The sequence below is a fragment of the Rissa tridactyla genome, chromosome 22 (genome assembly GCF_028500815.1).
Source record: "Rissa tridactyla isolate bRisTri1 chromosome 22, bRisTri1.patW.cur.20221130, whole genome shotgun sequence".
In the NCBI taxonomy this organism is placed as follows: domain Eukaryota; kingdom Metazoa; phylum Chordata; class Aves; order Charadriiformes; family Laridae; genus Rissa; species Rissa tridactyla.
This window is the reverse complement of record NC_071487.1, coordinates 2,966,618-2,986,705: the sequence shown is the minus strand read 5'-3', so window position 1 is coordinate 2,986,705 and position 20,088 is coordinate 2,966,618. Positions and strand designations below refer to the sequence as shown.

The following is a 20,088-nucleotide window of genomic DNA, read 5'->3' as shown; positions in this document are numbered from 1 at the left end:
CCCAGGGCATCCACCCAAAGACCAAAGAGCCAGGGCCGCTACACCCAGCAGATGCCACAGTGTTAGCGCCATTAGTTTGTAATTTCGGGCAAATAAGTGCGCTCAGCGAAGCGGTAGCTCCGCACCGTTAAATGAGGGCCAACGGTTGATGCGATTTACGCCTGACCCTGGGAGCGGTATGGAGCTGTACACCAGGAACACCCTGAAATGTCTGGCTTTGCCTGAAGCTGGAGACTTAAAACCATCCCAATGACTTGACGCTTTCTCCTCCTGTGTCCGTAATAACCGGACAGAAGCTTGAAAACACTAATTTCCCCTTCCAATTTTGCAAATGATGGCAGCTCCTTTCCTAACAGAGATGCAATTAAGCAGGGCTTTCCCGCTTCTGCTCGTGCATCGACTGTCCAGGACGGGTGCACGACCAAAGTCACAGGAAAAGACCAAACATTCCATACAAAATTCAGGGAACTTTTATTTACAAAAGAGCTGCCGGTTCGATGAGAGCCAGAGGGGTTTGCTCCAGGGAGAAACAGTCCCGTGTTCCTGCTCCTCTGGAGGGGGAAGCGACTGCTCCGTTAAAGGTACGACGGTGAAGTCTCCCATCAAGGTCACTCAGAGGAGGGAGAAGCGCGGGGGAAGAGGGAGTACCCGGCCCAGGCTGCGCTTCCCAAGCAGCCCGTAGCAAAGGCTGAACAGGAGGCACCAGGTATTTGTTCCCCTTTTACCGGGGACTTTGTCCGTTCACCCCCAGCCACCACCGTCACCACCCTCTGCCCACGCAGGGGCTCGCGCCGGGGTCTGGCCCCTCCGCCTGCTCGGCCCAGACACAAACGCCGCCGGGCGCTCGCCTCCCAGGCTGACCCTGACAGGGAAACCTCTGGCGTTGCCTTCCGGCTCTTCCCTGTAAAAGGAAGAGCTCCCTCCCCTCTTTTTTAGGGCAGAAAGATCAATGCAAGAAGAGCAGCAGCACCGCGGTCGGCTGCTCGGCGCCGTCTCACGGGCCGACGCTTCCAGAGGGCTCAGAAGAGCTGCCGTCCCTTCGGCCCAGACGCCTCCAAGGAAGGAAGCTCCGAGCAGCTCTTCTGCTTGGCGCCGGCTGTTCCCCCGGCTCAGGAGTAGCTGAGGGGCATCCTCCTCCACAGCCCCCCACACAGGCAGTTCTTGATCCAGCGCTGCTCCCACTGCTTCACCGCCGTCACTTTGTTGGGCGATTTCAGCATCGTAACACACCCACACCTGGAAAGAAACGAGAGCTGCAGCCAGGCTCGGGAAGAAAGAGCCAGCACTGCCGGGGCATCCGTACGGATCACGCGGGGAACAAAGAATCCGAGGAGGAAAGCAGCTTTCGTGTCATTTGCAGGTGATGTTTGTGAGCTCTAAAAGCCAGCTGAAACCACGCGAGCAATTATCCAAAGGGAAGAGAGGTTACCGTGGAACAGAAGGCTGTCTTCAAGACAACAGCCCCCAGCTGCTATTTATACATAAAACAGCAGACAGTCATCTTGTAAAAATGATCTGCTACAGAGACTTTCTATTAAAACCAATAATTAAAGCTAATGCAATCACATGATTAGATGGATGTTTGCTCCCTGCCCCATTGTTTTGAAATCCAGGCTCTTTTGTGAGGGTGGATGAAGAGGACGGCACAAAGGGACTTAAAATGCAAGCCTGGTTTGAAAGACGACCCAAAAACGGCACCACGGATCCTGTGATTATTTCCTCTCACCAGCTCCTCTCCAAGAACACAGGTGGTTTTATTGAAAGACCAGACCTGCTAAACAAGCTGAGGATTTCTCATGGCTAACGGACTCTTACAGGCCAAATTCTGGACTCCGCTTACCTGCGCAGCCCGACTGCTCTCGGATTTTTCTGTCAAAGCGCTATCCTGTTTATCCCGTGACCCACAATTCAGCCCTTAGATGAAACGCGCTTCAACCACTGGCCATGACGAAGGTAGTTAATTCTCACAGACCTGGGGTTACTTTGCACCGGGCAAAGTAATAAGATTTTTAATCTAACAGCCCTGCTGCAGTGATAGAGCAGCAGCTATCTCGAATCAGCGACACAGTTTAAGGATCGTGGTTTTCCAGGTTAGTGTTGCCTTAAAACACAACCACGACTGCTTTCTTCCAAGGCTAGGGGTAGCGCCGTACACCAAAAGCCTTATTATAGAAGCAGCATTTCCTCCTGCCGCCACAATTAGCATGAAATGTTACTGGGATACCAGCGAGGATGGTAAACAGAGACTGAAAGAGCTTTTGAATGACAAAAAGAACAGTTTGAGTCTCTGCCAAGAGCTCCTCTGCACTGAAGGGATGAGCTTGCGGCGCTTACCTGGTACACGACTTGCATTCCTCTGTCGGGTACGCGCCTAAATGAAGCCGCCTCAGATGATCAATTTTGGGCTGTCCAGGTGCCCTGGGGAGGAAGAAGAACGGGAACGTTCTAGAATATCACTTTGTAAAAGCTGTTTCCAGGACAGCAAGCTGCATTTCAGTGGCCGACGCGACACAGGCTTTGATTACCCAGTCCACCGAGTGCCAGGGGATTCCAGGCCACGCTGACACGAACCTAATCACAAACTAGCATTCTTCCCCCCCTCCATTTGCCACCTCTTTTCAACGCTTTAAATCCCCAGCCCATTGCAAGTTAAGAAATTAATTCAAGCAGAGAGAACAAACTGCTCTTGGGTGACACCAGCAAGTGGATGAGCCAAAAAAGGCAGGCGTCCTGAACACACCGACCCCTCGGAGCTGCAGAGATCCCAAACCCTCCCGACACCCCCTTCCCGTCACACCACCGATTCCTTTCGGGTCTCTGCACCTGACAAAGGCATCAAACTGGGAAGAGACAGTGTGACCGACGAGCCCAGGAGCTTTCCCGAACTGCAGCCGGACAAGCTGTTTGTTCTGCAGCTTGCTGATAATGCCGTCGTTGATGGGCAACCAGTCAATGTTGGGAATGAGCAGCTGGCTAGGGAGGAGGCAACACTCGTCTATCAGGGTATCATCTGGCTCCGTTATGTGATTTTCCTCACGACCTGCATGGAAAATAAAGCGAAGAGAGAGAACCAGCCTGATCTTTAAATTTCTCATTTAGAGATGGCGAGAACTGCGTGCAGTTTCCTCCTCCATCCGCCAACACGGCACAGCAAACAATAAACTTGGCAGCTGTACTTGCCCTTTCTAAACACCACAGACCCACTCAGAACTCACTCCCCGCAATTATTCCTTTCATGCACGATCCACATTAAGGAAGGGTTCTTTTGTTCAGGGAAACCGGCAAACACTTACAGCACAGCCAGAGTTTAGTCAGGAGCCTGAAGAGGAGGGACATGCTGTCCTGGGTGTCGGAGGTTGCCGTGTAGACGGGAAGGCAGCTTGGCTTCAACAGCCCCCAAATACGGATCACCACCATCAGCTCCCTGAACATGCCCAGGGAGGCTCCGTCTCGCAGGAAGCTGTGTCCCGGCCGCACAGGGGAGCCCTGCGGAGGAGGAAAGAGCCGAGACTGGGACCTACATGCAGCCTGCCGGAACCCCTGCTCCGTTTTCAGACAACTCCTCTTTTCAAGCACCACGCAGCCTGCGGCGCTCTCTGCCAGAGGATGCTGCGCAGGCCTGAGGGACGCAGAGGTTCAGGAAAAGCTCAGACAAGTCAGGCAGCCACCGAATGCAGCTGCCAGTCACTACACCACTGACTCCCACATGGGCACGGAACGGACCATTTTGTATTTCTGCTGTTTCGTACACTCTTCTCCCAAGTGTCGGTTCCGACAGGAACACCGGGGTCATGCATGACTCGGCTAAAGCCACCCGAACACTGTACACAGATTTTTTTTGCTCCTCTGGGCCCGTTCTCAGCCCGCCGGGCTCTCACCTGGTTAGGCAGGCTGGCCAGCAAGTACAGCACAAAATCTCCCACCCACTGGATGAGCTGCTGCAGGGACTGTAACGTGGTCATCTCCAGGACAAATTCTTCTGTCTTCAGGTTAATCATCACCTTGTCGATGTCTGAAACAGAAGCAAGATATCTCCTGGCTCAGGAAGATCCAAACTCCGCCCCTTGTCCCTGCAGTGCCAAGAGAGGTCACCCGCTTCTTCCTCAAACCCCGGGAGCTAATATGAGACCATGACATTTTATATCAAACCGACAAACGACTCAGAACGCAGTGCCTGATGTATGAGAAATCACTACCTATATCTGTGATCTTGGAGCAGATTTCGGTGAGTCGGTCCCCGGGGCTCTTGTCCGGGGTGTTCAGGAAGTGTGGGCGTAGCAGGGATTTCAGGGTGCAGCTAATGGCGATCAGGAAGAGCTTCGCATGGTAGTCACACACGCGGGCTATGGTGCTGGAGGAGAGCTTGCAGAGAGACGCCTTCATGGCAACAATGCGCGTGGAGAGGACCTGATCGACAGTGAGACACCAGGAAAAATAAAGAAGTAAAGGCAGAATGAGAATAAGCTCATTAAAGCAAGCTGCTTTATTCTCTACTCTCCGTTTCTGCCACATGAATGACAGGAATAGTGAATACTGTGCCGTGCATGCGAATACTGTTCTGTGCATGTACAAACAGTGCTGCTGTTCCCAGAATCTCTGCCAAAAATAGACTTTACCACCTCACAAGAAGCTTCCAACAGGTAGAGATGCATTAATGTTAGTGAAAATGAACACTGCTTAAATGGAGGTTCTTCACACCTCGAGTACTGCTCGAGTAGTGTACTCGGAGACAGCACGGCCAGGCAGTCAGAGCCGTCTGTCCTCTGAGCGCTGGCAATGACTACCCCCTCCTCCCAGGCACCGAGACCCCTCTGTGTGCCCACCGTCTGCCCGGGAGCTCCCGCTGACCTGCTGCAGGGCCGCGTTCTGGCGCATGTACTCCTCATGCAGCTTCTCCACCAGGTTCTGGACCATGTTGGGCTGGACGTGGAGCAGGATGTCCCACCAGTCATAGCCAGTCACCATGCAATACTCCAACAGGAACAGCAAGTGACGGAGGGACATGTTCATGTCCAGCACGTGGCCCATGGAGGGGGAGATGCGAAGCATGCTCAGCTGAAGGGAGGAGGCAACGGAAAATCCCTATCAAGAACCGAACTGAAAACATTCTGCAAAGCTGTAACACAACACAGGGCCAACCGCTCCTCATTCCTGACCCAAAGATACAACTCCTGCAGTAACAGGATACAGCCCTTCTTGTTTAACACGGATCACCCAGCTGGACGTAACATTCCCAGTGTTTTTCTGAGCAATCCATCGCCTCTTAGAGAGACAGAGAGAGAACCTGGACGAGAAGAACTAACACATACCCCTCAAGCAGAGCACAATACCTTCCCATGGCTATCAATGCCAGCCAAGGCCAGAGATGTCCAGGAGAGCTGCATGGCTTTGAAGTGAACCAGGGGACCAGCAGTTCGCTGCCTCTTGATAGTCTGCTCGTCCACCGGGCGCTGGGAGGAAGAGCCGTAGAAGACGGCCATCATTTGCAAGGACAGGCGATGAACTATGTGGACGCTGCCATCGTGAAAAGCCAAAGCCAGACCTGTGGAGAGAAAACAGCCGAGGGTGAGCAAGCGACTGCTCCCAGTGTAACCCAGACCTCTCCCAGAGAAGCTGCCACCACTGAAAGCCCACGTGGCAACAACACAGCACCCAAAAGGCTGTGGGCTCTCAGGCACATTCATATCTTGAGGCCACATCAGCACTTCAGAGATACGCATCATTCCATGGAAATGAAATGGGATGGATAGGAAGATACCAAACTTTTCCTATCAGCATTTCATATGGTTTATTCTGAATTCTTCCTTCAGCTACAGTTCAGAAGATGAAGAAGGGAAAGTTTCAGGCAAAAGCTACGTATTTAGAAAGAAAATAGAAACTCCTTACCCAATCCAGGGAAGAATTTGGTGTCGTTTGCTACCTTCAGATCAGTATTGGTCAGGGAGATGGGCAACTTCGGCAGAGCCACAGCCGAAACCCGATCCAAGTCATTGGTGGCAGAAAGAATCCGCCATTTCAGTATCATGGGTTGCTTGTCTCCAACTATGAAAAATAAGTAAATAAGTGAGACATCTCTCCCCAAAGAGATCAGAAAATATACCCCCACCAATTTCTGCCCACACTCCCCCTCCCCAACTAAGCGGGATCAAGCACCGAGTATTTGTTCATTCTACCACACCTGTATATTTCCCTCATATTTCCCTATTTTTTTCCTGACCTCAGTAATTGTACAAACAACGGCTTCTTTTTATGTCTCTTTTGATGGAAGGCTCTGCTGCTAGTGATTAAAAAAATCCTTATGTAGAATAATCCTTTATATTTCACCGGAACAAAACACATAGATTTGTTTTATCTGAAATCAGGTGGAAAAACCACACAGACTGGATAGCCTGATGAAACTGGCTTTGCTGCACGATCTTTTTGTTTTAGAAGGCTCGGCTCGCTCGGTTCTCAGTGGGAAGAGCGGTTCCGCAGGTTAACACAGAAAATGTCTTTTATTGAGTGAAAGTAACAATCAAACCACTTCCTGGAAACCAGCAATTTGTTGCCTAAGATGCAAACAGATGGAATAGAGCATGTGACTGAGAACACCTGCAAAATAAACACGGGATTCTGGATAATCTCATATAGGCAATAATGGATGGGAGAACCTGTCTTGCACTTTCACTTAGCCCTTGCTCCTATTTTTAAGCATATCCAGTGCAGGAACTCACCCACAGGGGAGATCTGCTGAAAGATATTATTGACCGGCAAGCCCTCTTTCCGCAGAGACCAGCACTCCACGATGCTGCTGTTTTGGTTGGAAGCACAAAGCAACACCTGCAAAATAGAAACCCATACTGCAACCACACGCCCAAACTTTACAATAGGGAAAGACACCATCCCCTCGCATTTTCCGCCCCTCCCTCTCTCCTCCATTCTGAGGCTGCTGCTTCTGATTAGTTTATATTCCACCAGCAAAAAGCAGAGGATTGTATCAGCAATACGTAACGGTGAAGGCCCTAGTTGCAGCTAGAAGCAGAGAGAGGCGGAACTCTGCCATGTGCTGTCACAGCCTGTGCCTCTCCACATCACAAACGATCTCACCTCTCGCCAGCCTTGTGACCTGATGTCGCTCGCACACATTGGGAACTAAACGTAAAGGAAAGGGCAAAACTGAACTGGGTGTGAAGCCAGAGCAGACACTGTGCTCTCCAACAAGGCATTCCGTCCTAACCAGAGGAGAGAGAAGAGCGGTTGGGCTTCATCGAATCACTTAGCTTTCCAGAATCATATTAGCAATCCCCTGACAAATAGAGTTAAGCTACAAAATTAAGTCACGCAGATCAAGAGCTCCAAGTGTTCTGGAAAGGAGATGCTTTGAAGCTGAGACCTAGAGATGAAAGACTTCCCATCCCAGAACCTTCTGGACAGCGCAGCAGAGCTCCCCTAACAACCATGGCCAGATCCGGAAAATAAACAAAGCAAAGCATAATCAGGCTAACGAAGGACCGGGCTTTTCCACGAACTGGAGAGCTCAGCCATTACACCCCCAGACATTTTAAGTGCAGCCTGTGTGACAGCGGAGCTGAACTAGCAGTACTTCCAGAAACAGCAGCTAGAAACACAAAGGGCTTTGCAGGACACAATCATTCACCTCCAGAGCCACGTGGGGAAGCCAAAGGTGGAGCAAACAGCTCTTTCCTTGCTATTCATTTAACTCCTACTTGCTTTAACAGCATATGCTCACCTGCTCGGACATGTCCCGAGCGAGGAATTTCAGGTGAGTGATTGCTGGGTATTTGTCTTTGCGGGCAGGGTCCGTGGTGCAGCGCATGAAGAGTGAAGGCAGGATTTCAGTGTCTATTTTGCATTTCTCATTCACCACGCTGACGCAGACTTTGTAGAACTGGACAGGGGAGGTGCTGCTGCCATCGGATGTGGCCACCACAATGTTCCCCCCACCAGTGAAGGCAACATCTGCCAAGGCAACGCGACAGCGGAGGCGGCACAGGCTCTCTGTGGATGTCAGCACTTGCCCGTTGGGCTTGAGGAGGGAGACCGTCACCAGCCCACTGATGGTCACAGCAATCCAGCCCTCCATGGGCTTCCCGCCAAACAGCGTCAGCGACGGAGAGAACTTGACCCTGGAAAACTTCTCCCCAAAGTTCGATGCTCCAGACTGTGAACAAAGGTCAACAACACAAAGACATTTGCACCCGATACCCGCAGTACGCTCTCGAGTGCAGAGCGCTCCTCGCTAAGTCACTGCAGAGCTGAACAGAGTCAGATGAGGGCACTGAGCTCCCACACCCGACTCTTGCTATGTGATCCCGGAGAGGCCCCTTCATCCCCACACCAGAGGAGTTCCAGCCATGCAGGCACATGCCAGGCCCTCAGCGAAGCTCTCCGAGCACCTGACACAGCTCCAACCTTGCTAATGTGGACTGAACCTGGAAGACCGACACTCCCTCTCCCTTTCTGGGGCCAAATCCAGCTCTGACATCAACCCACTGCACAACCCTTTACGTCCCCGTGCCTCGGGTTCTCCAGCACTAAAGAGAGGGAAATGCTTCTCTCTGTGGGACACCCTAAGAGTTAATGTTTAAAAAAATGTAAGTAGGTAACTTCTACTTGGCAGACTTGCTCTTTTTGAGTCTGACAGAATTAGACACGTTTCTAAACAAGCAGCTTATCTCCATACACATACGGCTCCCATTCCCAAATCCCTGGATTAAACCTCAGGACCTCAAATACATTTCTTCTGAAATACTACTGGGAGGCACAGAAATACTTTTATCTCCAAGGAAATTGAAGCACCAGACTAAGGAACACGTGTTTCAAGCACCAGGAGAAACAAGGCATCCAACCCCCACTGAAATTCAGCAGGAACTAGGAATCTCACTTTTCTTTTGCCTGGGAAACTTCCCCTACTCGACCTGCCCAGGGCGACGGATGAAGCCCAGAGCAACGGGAAACACAGACAGGGGTTTTCCAAGTCCTTTGTTAAGGACCACGTCCAGCCTTCCTGACTGGATCCCCTGCAGAGCTGTGACAAACCTTTTCCACGTGCAGAGCCAGCTTCACGCCATTGTGCAGCCAGGACAGGGCCACAACTGGGTCCCCTTCCACCATACTGCCCACGGTGTTCTCCCAGCTGTTGGCCAAGTGATCGGTCATGCTCCAGCACTTGATGTGGCCGTCCGCGTCTGCCGAGAGCAGCCTGGAGCCTACGACAAGGGCACCTCGTAAGAACCAGGGCGTGCAGCCAAAAAAATCAACCGAGAAATCAAACCACCCCAGTGCAGTTGGAACAGAGACACCCAATTCATGGCTGCAAAGCAACAAACTCCCTCTCCACGACGAATTGTATACCATCATTTTAGGAAATGCACACACGTGAATGGTGGGATAGAGGGTAACAAGAAGGGATCCAAGCTCACCTGACTGATCCCACTCCAAACAAGTGATGACTTCAGTGTGGCCAGAGTTAACGGAATAGACGTCCCAGGGATGCTCAGTGTCGATGATATGGACCATATGAGTGAGATCTGCCCGAAAAGACAAGTGAATCACTGTCCCTGGCTACCCGCTCTCCAGCTGGCATTTCTAAACCCACAGAGCCTCAGCTAGAGTAGGGGAAGGCAAAAAATGTTATCCTTCCCAAAATTGTTTGACAGAAAATAACTGCATTTGGCAACTCAGGCGAGGTACCAGATACCAGCCCAAAGCTTGCCCTGGTTTAGCACAGTGAGAACAACTCCCCAGTGAGCAAAACACCCAATAAATCTAAGGAATGGAAGGGAAAGACAGAGCACGAGTTTCCTGTGTTGATTACTGCAGGTGAGAGATTTTAGGGTCAAAGCAGAGCATGGCCCATCTGGCCCAATGGCTCCTGACGGCAGGACTTGCCTAAACGCGTTGGGAGCTTCCAGGAGACGTTACCCAACCTTCCACAAGCACACCGTACCTTTTTCCTCCTCATTTTTGAGGTCTGTGGTGAAAGCGATGAGGTTGCGGCAGGACCAGGCGCACACTAAGGGGATGGAAGGGCAGTGGTTGCTCTTCGGCTTTTTCTCCCACTCGCAGACATAGGCCAAGTCCATGGCGCCGCTGGCCCTGGGACCCTGCAGAGGGACCGGCGCTCGCTCCTCCCTGGAAGCACGAAACGGCCAGTTCCACGGGACACAGGCCGCAGGCTGAGGCCGAGTTACACCGGCACCGCACCGGGATGCGCCCAGGCCCTGCTACGCCGCACCCCCGGCACACGGGGAGGGGGAAGAGCAGCAGCCCCCGGCTCCCGAGGGGCAAATGGGGACCCCAGCCCCCAGAGATGTTTGTTGGGGGGAGCGCGGCCCCCCGGGGCGCGTGTGGGGACAAGGCCGGCACCGGGAGAGGCCCCGGCGCCCCGTCCCTCACGGCGGGGGGAGCGGGGCCTGCCGCAGGGGCGAGGCGGGGGCGGCCCCGCCGGCCCGCAGGGGGAAGCGGAGGGGGTCTGTCCGCCGGGATACCGACCCCCGGCGAAATGTCGGGGTGTGAGGGTGTCCCGGTCCCTCGGGGGTTCCCGGTCTCTCTCACGGGAGGGGGGGGCGGCCCCACTCACCGGCCCGCACCACCTCCCGCCGCGCACCAGGACCCCGCCCCGCTCCTGCGGGCTGCCCGCCGCGCGCCTGCGCCCCACACCGCGCGCTCAGGCACCGCCGCGGACAGCCCGGGCCGGGGGCCCTCAGCGCTGGGAGGGGGCAGAGCTAGGGGGGAAGTGCCAGTCAGTGGCGCTGATTTGCATGGGGGCCTACCCAGAACCCACCGGGGTAAAAACCACCAAATATAACCTATGGATTTGGGAATTTTGGCGAAGTCGAAGCGAAGAGAAGTTTTAAAGTACAGGAAATATTCGGGGAAACTCTAAAATACTTATCAAGCCCTAGAAGAGTAATCACCCTACTCTAGATTTGTCCGCATTCTAGAGCGTTAAATACTGCTGTGGGGGAGTACCGCACCGTGCTCGCTTCGGCAGCACATATACTAAAATTGGAACGATACAGAGAAGATTAGCATGGCCCCTGCGCAAGGATGACACGCAAATTCGTGAAGCGTTCCATATTTTTGAGACTGGCCCGCACCCACCTTTTGCTGTCAGTGCCAGAGACACCCTCCCCGTACCCCCCAACTCCCGCGCAGCCCCCCCAAAGGCAGAGACAGAGCCAGAGTCTGGGAACACCTTGTTTTATTGTTCCTGAACCCCCCACCCGAGCCACACAAGCCAACAAGGCACAGGGTATACTGGGGACAGCCCGGGGGGGGCCCCAGTGTCCTCATGGCAGGCAGGGAGCCCAGAGCAGCAGGCAAAGCCCCCCAGCAGAGCACCCAGGGCCAGGGGTGCTGCCACAGCAGTCCTGGACTGGGGGGTCCAACTGCCCCCTGGCCAGCCTCAGCAACATCAGAGGCCAGACCAGAGCAGGGATGCCCCCCACTCACCTGCAACAAGCCCTGGGGACACAGAGGGACCCCCAAACTGTCCCCTTAGCAGCCAGAGCCCCCATGGGCCAGGCTGTGCTCCTTCAGCACACACGCACATATATATACACACACACACATTAAAAAACACTATATTACATTTAAAACCATCCCGCCCCCTGCAGCACAGGGAACAGGGTGCTGCTGACACACCAACACGGCAAGAGCCCCCCCCCACCCTGCCCAAGGGGGCTGGAGGGGCTGAGCCCCCCCTGGGACATGCCCAGGGTGGGCACAGGGCTGGGGGCACAAGGAAAGCCAGGAGGGCATGGGCCCCCCAGGCTCTTCCGCCGGCTCAGCGCTTGCTCAGCACCCACGAGGAGCTGTTTCACTGCAGAAAAATCTGGACCGACATCACCCATGGAGCGTCGGTGCCAGAGGGGGGGGCTGGCCCAGCCCAATTATTTTTAAAAGCACCTGGGCTATAAATAGACACAAAAACAGTTCCGGCAGAGCTGCTCCGGCCGGGAAGCAGCGTGGCAGATCGGTACCGGCACAGCTGCACCCGGAGCATGGCGATATCTGGCAGGGCCATGCTGCCGGGGGTCCCGGACCCCCCGGCTCAGCACCATCAAGCGTCTGCTCTCGGTGACGGGGAAGGGATGAGGAAGGGGCTGGTCCACGCCGCGGCAGGACGGAGCGAGGGGATGGCGGGGCTGGCAGAGGCCAGGAGAGGAGGAAGGCAGCCGTCAGCGCACCAGGCGAGGGGCCGGGCGTCCCTCGGGGCATCAGCTCATCTGCTCCAGGTAGTCCGAGAGCAGGAGCTCGGGGGGCAGGAAGACGCGGTGTTTGTTGCTCACTTTCATTTGACGTTTCCCTTCGATGTCCGAACCTGGGAGGTGAGAGGGAGCAGTTAGCACCTCTCCATCCCTCCGTGGGTCCCAAACACAGCCTTACCTTCCCCTCCCCTCCTCCTCCCAGTGAGCACAGGTTCCCCCCAGCTCAGCAAAGACAACAACTGTACCCCCCATCACCATCCCCAGCCCCCTCCATGCGTCCCTGCCAGCACCACGGGCCCCAACGTCATTAGCGCTCTCCTGCTGTTTTCCATGAGCAGCTGCTAATGAAAGGCTCAGCAGCGAAGACTCCTCCGCAGGGACCAAGCCTGGTGCCTCCTCCCCTGCCTTGGCAACTAGACCTTCCAGGGAAACCTGCGGGCACGGCCGCGCTCCGCAGGAGAAGGCAGCGCCACGGGAGAGGGAGCCCCACAAGCAGCCTCATGCTTTGGGCCATCCAAACCCAGCACCGAGAGGAGAAAGGGCAGCTCTGCTGCGAACAAGATCCCCCACCCAGGCAGAGCTGGGCCTGGCCCCCACCCCGGCTGGTGGGCTTCAGCCCCTGGCAGCGGCCAGTGTTGCCCACTGGCCACCAGTGCTGGCGAAGCAGCATGAGCCCAGCCGAGGCTCCCAAGGAGGAGCGAGAGGGGGGTTATCTGTGAGCCACAGCGCAAGGTGGGGCCGGGAGGAGGGAGGGAGGAAGAGTCTGAGCTGGAGAGGAGAGATAGTGATGAAGAGAAGGGGAAAAAAACAAAAACAAACCCAAAACCAAACAGACAAGTAAACATGAGGCTCTTACTGGCAGAGACGAGGTCCATGTACTGGCAGAGTGCATGGAGCAGGAGTCGCTCGAAGCTGGGGAAGATGGGGACAGGGTTAGAGCTGAAGCGCCTCAGACCCCAATCTCCCGAGTGTTGCCCTGCCCTTGTTCATCCCACGGACCAGAGACGGGGAGCACGAAGTGCCACAGGCCCCTGGGCAGGGATCCCCCAGCGCATCCCTCCCCTGGGGGCTCTGCAAGGGTGAGCGTCCCCAGCCAGAGACCCGAGCCTGGCCGAGGGGTCTCCTCGGTTCCCAGAGCCCCCCTACAGCCTGGGGCTGCTCTGGGGTGCCGGGAACCCAGGCGAGCAGCCGCTGTGCACGGCAGTTTGCTCCGGCTGCGGTGAGGGGGGAACCCCTGAACGTGGGGTGCACACAGCTCAGGACCCCGGCCCCGGCTCCGTGGGGAGCGGCAACGCTCTGCAGAGCCGGAGGGGCAGAAATACCTGTTGTCCATCAGCGCTGTGTAGACGGAGTGAGGGGTGACGGAGAAAAAGGCCAGCAGCTCCTCCTCCAGGCCCTCCAGCGTCCCCTGCAAGGAGAGGCAGGGGCTGTCAGCGAGAGCCACGGGCACTTGGTCACCACCTGCCCCCGCCACGTCCGCACAGCCCCAGCACAACGGGGAGTAACTCCCGAGTTACGCAGCCCCAGTAAATCCCGGGGAGTTACTGCCAGCAGCTCCCAGGCAAGTCATCTGGATGCGAGACGACAGGAAAGCATGAGGAAAAGAGACGACTCCCCTCTCCAGCCCCCGAGGCAGGGAGAAATCCGTCCCCTGCCAACTCCATACTTTGTGTGCCAAGGGCTGGCATCGTCCCTCATGCTCAGAGCGGTGGCAGCAGCCAGGAAAGCCTCATGCCTCCCGTCTCCTTTTCTCCTGACAGGCAAAGATCAGCTCGATGCAGCACTCCAGGGCACCGTGACCCCAGAGACAAGCAGCAGAAGCTAGTCTCATTTGAGAACAAATTGAGCAGAAGCCAGCGGGCAGGAGGAGCCGAGGCTGCTTTTAGAGACTCCAATTAGAGCAAGGAAAACAAACAGAGCAGGAAAACAGCACCACTGAGAAGAGGGAGCAGGGAGCCAGGCACCCCCGGGGCCCGGGAGAGCAAGTGTCTGGGCAGGCAGCGCAGGGGCCGCGCGTGGCAGCTCGGCTCTCCGAGCCAGGCGGCACGAGGCCACGCTCGCCTCTCCTTTCAGGCTTAATTGTCTGCTCAGCAGTTTATGCAGTCAAAATGCATTTGAGTTTTTCCAAATAGCCTTGGACGGGCCGTTCTGAAGACCCCAAAGGCTCCACTGCTGCCCCTGCGGGCAAACGTGCTGGGTTTCCCCTGTCACCTGCTGCTCACCGAGCAGAGACTGGGAATCAACCACGTAAAAGTGTCCTGTAACTACCAGAAAAATCTGAACTGAGCCCAGAAAACCCATCTGCATGGGGAGCTGAATGTCTGTTTGTAATCAGCCACCGCCGCAGAGGTCATACGAGAACTGGAGCACATTCCCCAGGAGCTCATCTGAAATTCGGCACTTGTCTGGCTCGGTGACCGCGTGCGAGGTCAGGGGACAGCCCTCGGGACACGGCTCCGGATGAAGCTGCGTGTGGGGCTCTGGCAACCAGAGTCCTGCCTGCCCCAGCCCCGCCGCCCCCCAGTAGCCCCCCGGCTCACCATGGGGATCCGGCCCCGCTTCAGGGTGGAGCGCAGGCGGCGGCTGATGCGCTGGAAACACTCCTTGGGCGAGTAGGCAGGGTGCTCTGGAGCCGGTGGCGAAGAGAACAGAAGGGACTCGGACCCGGCTCACACCCCCAGCGCCCGCAGGATGGCTCTGGACGCAGCCGCACAGCATCCCCTGATCACCCCGGAGGACCCCAGCTGGCCACCTCCTTCGCTCCCGGATCTGCACAGTCACCCCTGCACCAGTAACACCCTCCCCAACCAAGGAGCATTTGGAGGGTGCGGAGATTTGGGGGTCTGCAACTGAGGTTGGCTGCTGTGCCCATCGCCCCCAGGCGCTCCCCACTCCCCCCAAACCCTCCTGAACCCACAGAGGGGGTCTGACGGGCATAAATCCTCCCCCCCTCAGCACCCCAGGGGTCAGCTCCATCATCCCCTGGCCCGGTCACAAGCGGATGGCGCAGGGAGCAGGATGCAGCCCTTGGGGAAGAGTGTCCTTCCTGAAACATGTGCAAGGGAGAGGCTCTCCCCACCCAGCATCCCCTCCCAGCACCTTTCCACTTGTCTTCATTCTTGACGGGCAGCTTCCTCTTGTGCTTCTTCCTGGCCTCCTCCTCCAGGTAGAGCAGGACTCGCTCTTGCTCTTCTCCCGACCGGTTCATGAAGTCATTCCAGATCTGACAACACAAGCCATCAGGTCCCATTGCAGAGGTCCCCGGGGAGCACCCGGTGGTGCACGGCCACCCTGAGCCCCACCTGGCACCCCGTGAGCCACCTTCTCCCTCATCCTTGCAATCCAGCCTCAAACCCCAGGCTACATCAGGCTTCCTAAGCCCGGCTGGGTGAGAGGAGGAGAGCTCTGCAGAGCCGAGAGCGTGCACGGACCACGCAGGTCGCTCCGCAGACAAAGCCCTGAGCATCGCACACAGGAGAGGAGCCAAGTTTCAAAACAGCCGGTTGCAGAGCTGGTATCGCAACACCGGCCGGGCAGTGTGAGGCAACAGAGGGGTTTGGCAAGGGGCCTGCTTCGGAGGAAGTGCTGCAGCTCACCCCACGTTAATGTTCTGCAGGTACAAGGTGTATGTTGGGGCACCCAGCAGCACTCTGAGCACTGCTGGGGGAACAGCAGCCTCCGCTAAGCCAGCCTGGTCGGGCTCCGAGCAGGACCCGGCCCTTGCACCGCACATTTGTGTGCATCCTCCACAAGAAGATCTGCCCGGAGACCTCCCACCCCACAGGCTGCAGGGCTGGGGGCGCCGGGACCTGATCTCCCCCTGGCACACGCGGTGGCAGCCAGGCACACAGATGCCAGATCTGAGTCCGACATGGGCAGGAGTTAGGGCAAACAGCTCAGGCCGGGGAGGCAGAGGGCTCCTTGGGCTGGAAGAGCCACGAACAGACACCACGGCCTGCCAGAACCGCATGTGCCACGCCAGGGACCCCCCGCGAGCCCTGCGCAGGTGGGCGGCTGCACCTACCTCCACGTAGGTCTCGTTGTTACAAGCCTCGGTGAAGATGCTGGGGGTGGCGGAGTGGGCGAGCTCTCCCTCGTCGCTCCCGCATTCATCTCGCTCCAAAAGCGTCATCAGGTAGCGAGCTGGCGGGGGGGGAAAGAGCGAAGCCCCCGAGATGGGAGGCAGCACCCTCAGAGAGGTCCTGCACTCCCAGCATCCCCTGCTTGCCACGCAGCAGGGGGGATTTAGGGACAGGGGAAGAGATCCAGCCTGGAAAGAGTGAGCACTCAGAACCCGCCCCAGATCCTTACTGTTTTCCAGCCTCTGCAGGCTCTTGCGGCCCTTGGCCCGGGGGATGGGGTCCGAGTTGCGGATGGCCTTGTTGATATAATACTGCTTTCGCTTGGAGGGGGAGAACCTCTTGGACGGGGAGTCCTCCAGCGGGGGCAGGCAGTCCTCGATCCTCCTGCAGGGACACAGGGCAGAGGGAACTGAGCCCACCCGAGATCCCCAGGGCTGGGGACAGGGAGGTGCACGGGGAGAGCCCACAATGGGGGAGGCAGAGCGTCAGCCATCAGCGTTAATGCAAGAGGCACCGCGTCCTCCTCCAAGGGGCCCGGCCTTCCTCCGGTCATGGCACACCGCGCTGCTGAACCATGGCTTGCTCCAAGGACTCGGTCTGTTTAAAGCAGCTGCGCAACAGCGGCTAGACCTTGCGGGCAATTAACTCCACCAGCATGTAAAACGAGATGAAGAGATTCGTTTCTGCGGAGGCAGAGGCTGGGGAGGGACCCTGAGCTGCCCCACGCAGCACCTCACGTTTGCCATCGCCCAGCCAGAGCGTGCCGCTGGAAGTGCCGGCACCGTCCTGCCATGCGGTCTCCGCAGCCATCGGCAACTGGCCCCACCACCGGACCACCGAGGGCAGCGGCAACACCCGCCATGGCCACATAATTACTGGTTGGGCCAGCTTTTCCCTCCAGACCGTTACGCTGCTGCGGCTGCTCCCCACCAACCCCTGCCCCAGCAAGGGCTGGTTTCACTGGTTCTCCGTCCTCCGGGGATGCGGCCAGCAGGGCCCAGAGCCGACACCGGCCACCATCCAGAGCAGGCAACGGGTAGCTACAGCTTCCGGGAGAAAGACTGCACCGCTCCTGGTACACCCAAAGGTGTTTGGCTCCTGTTAATAACAATTCTACGGTCAAGGCATCACTTAGACACGCGCACAATTTAGGAACGGCCATAACTTTGCTGATTCATGTGAAAATTAAACCGAGAGATGAGCAAGAAGCTCAATGGGCATTTAACGCAACCGCTTTGGTTTCAGAGTTCACTAAAACTCTGCCAAAGACAGGAAGTTTCACTATCTTTTCACTTGTTCTTTGCCCACTTGCTGAGGTCTCTGCGTCGCAGCTTCCCCTCCGGTTTGTGTGGGTTTCCTTTAGCGCGGCACAAGGTGGGCGAGAAAACCAACACCACCAAAACAAACCGCCCCGGCACGACCCCGCGGGCAGGGCTGGAAGGGGAGCAGTGAGGCTGCCCACTGCCCTCCCGGCCATCGCAGCACCATGGTCTCGCCCCTTCCGCGGGGCCAGGTCCCCACTCCGTCCCCTCCTTTCCCTGGGGCTCCGGGGAGACCCAGCACCGCAATCGGGCGCTGGCACAGCCATCCCAAGCAGCTGGGGCAGAGCGGGCTGCACCATGCGATTACATCCCACCTGGGAAGGCAGCCAGCTGCTCACCCACACCAAAGCCTTGATTTTTATTCCCCCCCCCCTCTTTCCCTGAAGAGAGGCAGTGATGGGGCCTCTGCTGCTGGGGCAGGGAGAAAAAACAACCTCCCCCTGCTTCCAGCTGGAGAGAAAACAGTGACAGAGGTGGCCTCGGAAGAAATAAAAGGGATGCATGTATCCCCGGCGATGACTAGCAGACGGGTGGGGAGCTGTAACCCAAGCTGCAAACAGAGAGCTACCAGCGCTCACGGATCAAGTTTTGATACAAAGGTGGTTAAGAAAAAAATTTAAAAATAGAGGGAGTCACCTTACTGCTGGCCCTGGTCTGGAGCTTTGAGTACACAGAGCGTGGCAGCTGCGAGCCTGGCACCACCAGGAGCCGTCACGGCTCACCAGCGTGGCCCCGGGCGGCTCCGCCACGGAGAGAGCCCTTCAAAGAAGAGTGCAGGGCAACGCGCAGTAAATATTTACCCTGTTTTCATAGACCAGGGAGCCCTAACTCACAGCAGCAGGACAACGGGGAGGGTGCATCCTCCAGCCTCTGCTGGAGGGAGGAAAAAAAAAAATGTTAAAAATAGCTGTGCAAGTGTCACCGGGGTGGGAGCACCCCCAGCCCTGCCAGGAGCCCCTGCTCCCGGTGCAGGGACCCCCTGCCCAGCACCGAGGTTTGGGCAGCCCCAGCTTCTTGGTGGCAGGACCTTTCGCTCCCCACAGCCTTCAGGGCCCTTTGTGGCGGTGCCGAGGCTGCCCGGTGTGTGCTCACGGCCTGGCACCGCACCTCGGCACCCTGTGCTGCCACGTCCGCCGTTTGGCGCTGCCGCCTCTGCCCGCCAGTGTTGGGCAGAGCTGCAGGATTGATTTCCAAGCCGGGAGACTCACAGGTGACAGTGACCTCAGGTCTGTGCCAGCAGAGCCGGGCTTTACAGCGCCAGGTGCCCAGCCAGGAGCGAGCAGCTGGTCTCGGACGAGCCCCTCTCTCAGCCCCACATCAGTAACTTCACCATCAGGATCCCCTCCCGTGCAAGCCACAGCCAGGCTGCTGTGGCCACCCCCAGGAGCAGGGTCCCTGCAGAGCTCACCTCGGGGGACACGTGCCCAGCTGCACAGAAAGGTCAGCGGCTTCTCCTCCACTTCTCATTTCTAGGCAAGAAACGAGAAGCCCCTCGTTCTCCGCCAGGAGGTTTTTAACCAGTTCCTCTTGTTTACTGTTTAGCAAGCAGGACGCAGCACCAAGGCTGGATGCCACCGGTGCCAGATAGGGCTGCTGCTCCAGGGAGGAGGAAGCCGGGCAGAGCCTGCGGGTCCCCAGCTGCCATGGCGCGGTTCTTGGCCTCCACCAAGGCTGGCAGCGCCAGGCTCGGGCTGCACTTGCAGAACCAGCAGCCCCCGGCCCAGCCAGGATCCCCGCAGCCCCGGCACCCACCAGGACCAGGTCTCCCAAGGGCATCCAGCCGGGCTCCTGCATAGCACACCCCCTCTCTGCTCCCGGTGACCTCAGGGAGCACCCGTGACCTTCGGCGGGGTAAACACTAATTAGCCCATTACCCTAATTACAGCCTCCTGCCTCTGACACAGCCGCCGCCGGCTCAAGGCCGGTGGGGTAAAGGCTCTCCCGGGACAGTACAGCCGCCCCTCACGCTCCCCCGGCCCGGCAGCACCGGGGACGCCCCGGGAGAAGCGGGGCCCCCCCAGCCCAGGGCGAAGAGAGGGAGGGTGGGGAGACAGGGCCGGAGCCGCGGCCGCACTGACAGCCCGCGGGCGGAGGCCGCGGCCTCCCCCCCAGGGCCCTACGGGAGGGCCCGGCCGCCCCCCACGGCCCGCCCGGCCCCGGGGCCCGCACTCACGGGTAGGGCTCCTCTGGGCCCGCGCCGCCCCGCAGCACCACCATGGCCTGCTCGGCCCGGCCCGGCCCTGCGCCTCCGCCAGTACCGGGACCTCCGCCTGCCCGCCGGAAATGGCGTCAGAGGGACGGGGCCACAGGTAGTACCGCCCCGGGGTGGGGTCAATGAGAGGCGGTGCGCAGTGGGAGGGTGAACCCTTAGTACCGGGGGTCGGCGGCTGTTGGAACCTCGGCCCCGTTAAACCCCCCCCGGTGCCGCCGCTGCCGCCGCGGGGCTCTTAAAGGGGCCGCGCCCCGCCC

The 20,088-nt window shown here is 57.6% G+C and overlaps 2 protein-coding genes and 1 non-coding gene across 4 annotated transcripts; 1 reads left to right on the top strand and 2 right to left on the bottom strand.

Annotated features, from left to right (window-relative positions):
- Positions 1 to 447: 447 nt before the first annotated feature.
- Positions 448 to 10,634, bottom strand: MED16 (mediator complex subunit 16). The gene is made up of 14 exons (XM_054182123.1): positions 9,950 to 10,634; positions 9,423 to 9,530; positions 9,040 to 9,209; positions 7,730 to 8,161; positions 6,714 to 6,819; positions 5,887 to 6,042; positions 5,331 to 5,542; positions 4,849 to 5,055; positions 4,197 to 4,407; positions 3,879 to 4,012; positions 3,294 to 3,486; positions 2,824 to 3,040; positions 2,335 to 2,418; positions 448 to 1,236 (listed from the first exon to the last, which is right to left on the bottom strand). The coding sequence occupies exons 1-14, from the start codon at positions 10,083 to 10,085 to the stop codon at positions 1,110 to 1,112; spliced, it is 2,493 nt and encodes an 830-aa protein (XP_054038098.1). The 5' UTR covers positions 10,086 to 10,634; the 3' UTR covers positions 448 to 1,109.
- Positions 10,635 to 10,980: 346 nt separating this feature from the next.
- LOC128900832 (U6 spliceosomal RNA) lies at positions 10,981 to 11,087 on the top strand. The gene has a single exon (XR_008463368.1). It is a non-coding gene; the product is annotated as a U6 spliceosomal RNA (small nuclear RNA).
- A 102-nt stretch (positions 11,088 to 11,189) lies between these two features.
- On the bottom strand, positions 11,190 to 19,937 carry R3HDM4 (R3H domain containing 4). Of its 2 annotated transcripts, none has more exons than XM_054182171.1 (8): positions 19,793 to 19,937; positions 16,527 to 16,681; positions 16,240 to 16,358; positions 15,315 to 15,438; positions 14,756 to 14,841; positions 13,538 to 13,623; positions 13,072 to 13,127; positions 11,190 to 12,328 (listed from the first exon to the last, which is right to left on the bottom strand). In XM_054182171.1, exons 1-8 carry the CDS (start codon positions 19,834 to 19,836, stop codon positions 12,225 to 12,227), a joined length of 774 nt encoding a protein of 257 aa, XP_054038146.1. In that variant the 5' UTR covers positions 19,837 to 19,937; the 3' UTR covers positions 11,190 to 12,224. The 2 variants fall into 2 exon arrangements, with proteins under 2 accessions (XP_054038146.1, XP_054038145.1); XM_054182170.1 differs by lacking the exon at positions 19,793 to 19,937 and adding an exon at positions 19,028 to 19,685.
- Between the last annotated feature and the right edge of the window lie 151 nt (positions 19,938 to 20,088).

Bases quoted from the DNA above. Each gene is read 5' to 3' on its own strand.
- MED16 (XM_054182123.1), bottom strand. From the start codon at position 10,085: ATGGACTTGGCCTATGTCTGCGAGTGGGAGAAAAAGCCGAAGAGCAAC. The intron at 9,531-9,949 runs GTACGGTGTGCT...CTTTTCGGGCAG, and splicing joins CAAAAATGAGGAGGAAAAAG to ATCTCACTCATATGGTCCAT. The intron at 1,237-2,334 runs GTAAGCGCCGCA...GTTTCTTTCCAG, and splicing joins GAATGCAAGTCGTGTACCAG to GTGTGGGTGTGTTACGATGC.
- R3HDM4 (XM_054182170.1), bottom strand. From the start codon at position 19,413: ATGCAGGAGCCCGGCTGGATGCCCTTGGGAGACCTGGTCCTGGTGGGT. The intron at 16,682-19,027 runs GTGAGCTCTGCA...GTGTCCCTGCAG, and splicing joins CTGGGCACGTGTCCCCCGAG to GAGGATCGAGGACTGCCTGC. The intron at 12,329-13,071 runs GTAAGAGCCTCA...CTCACCTCCCAG, and splicing joins CATGGACCTCGTCTCTGCCA to GTTCGGACATCGAAGGGAAA.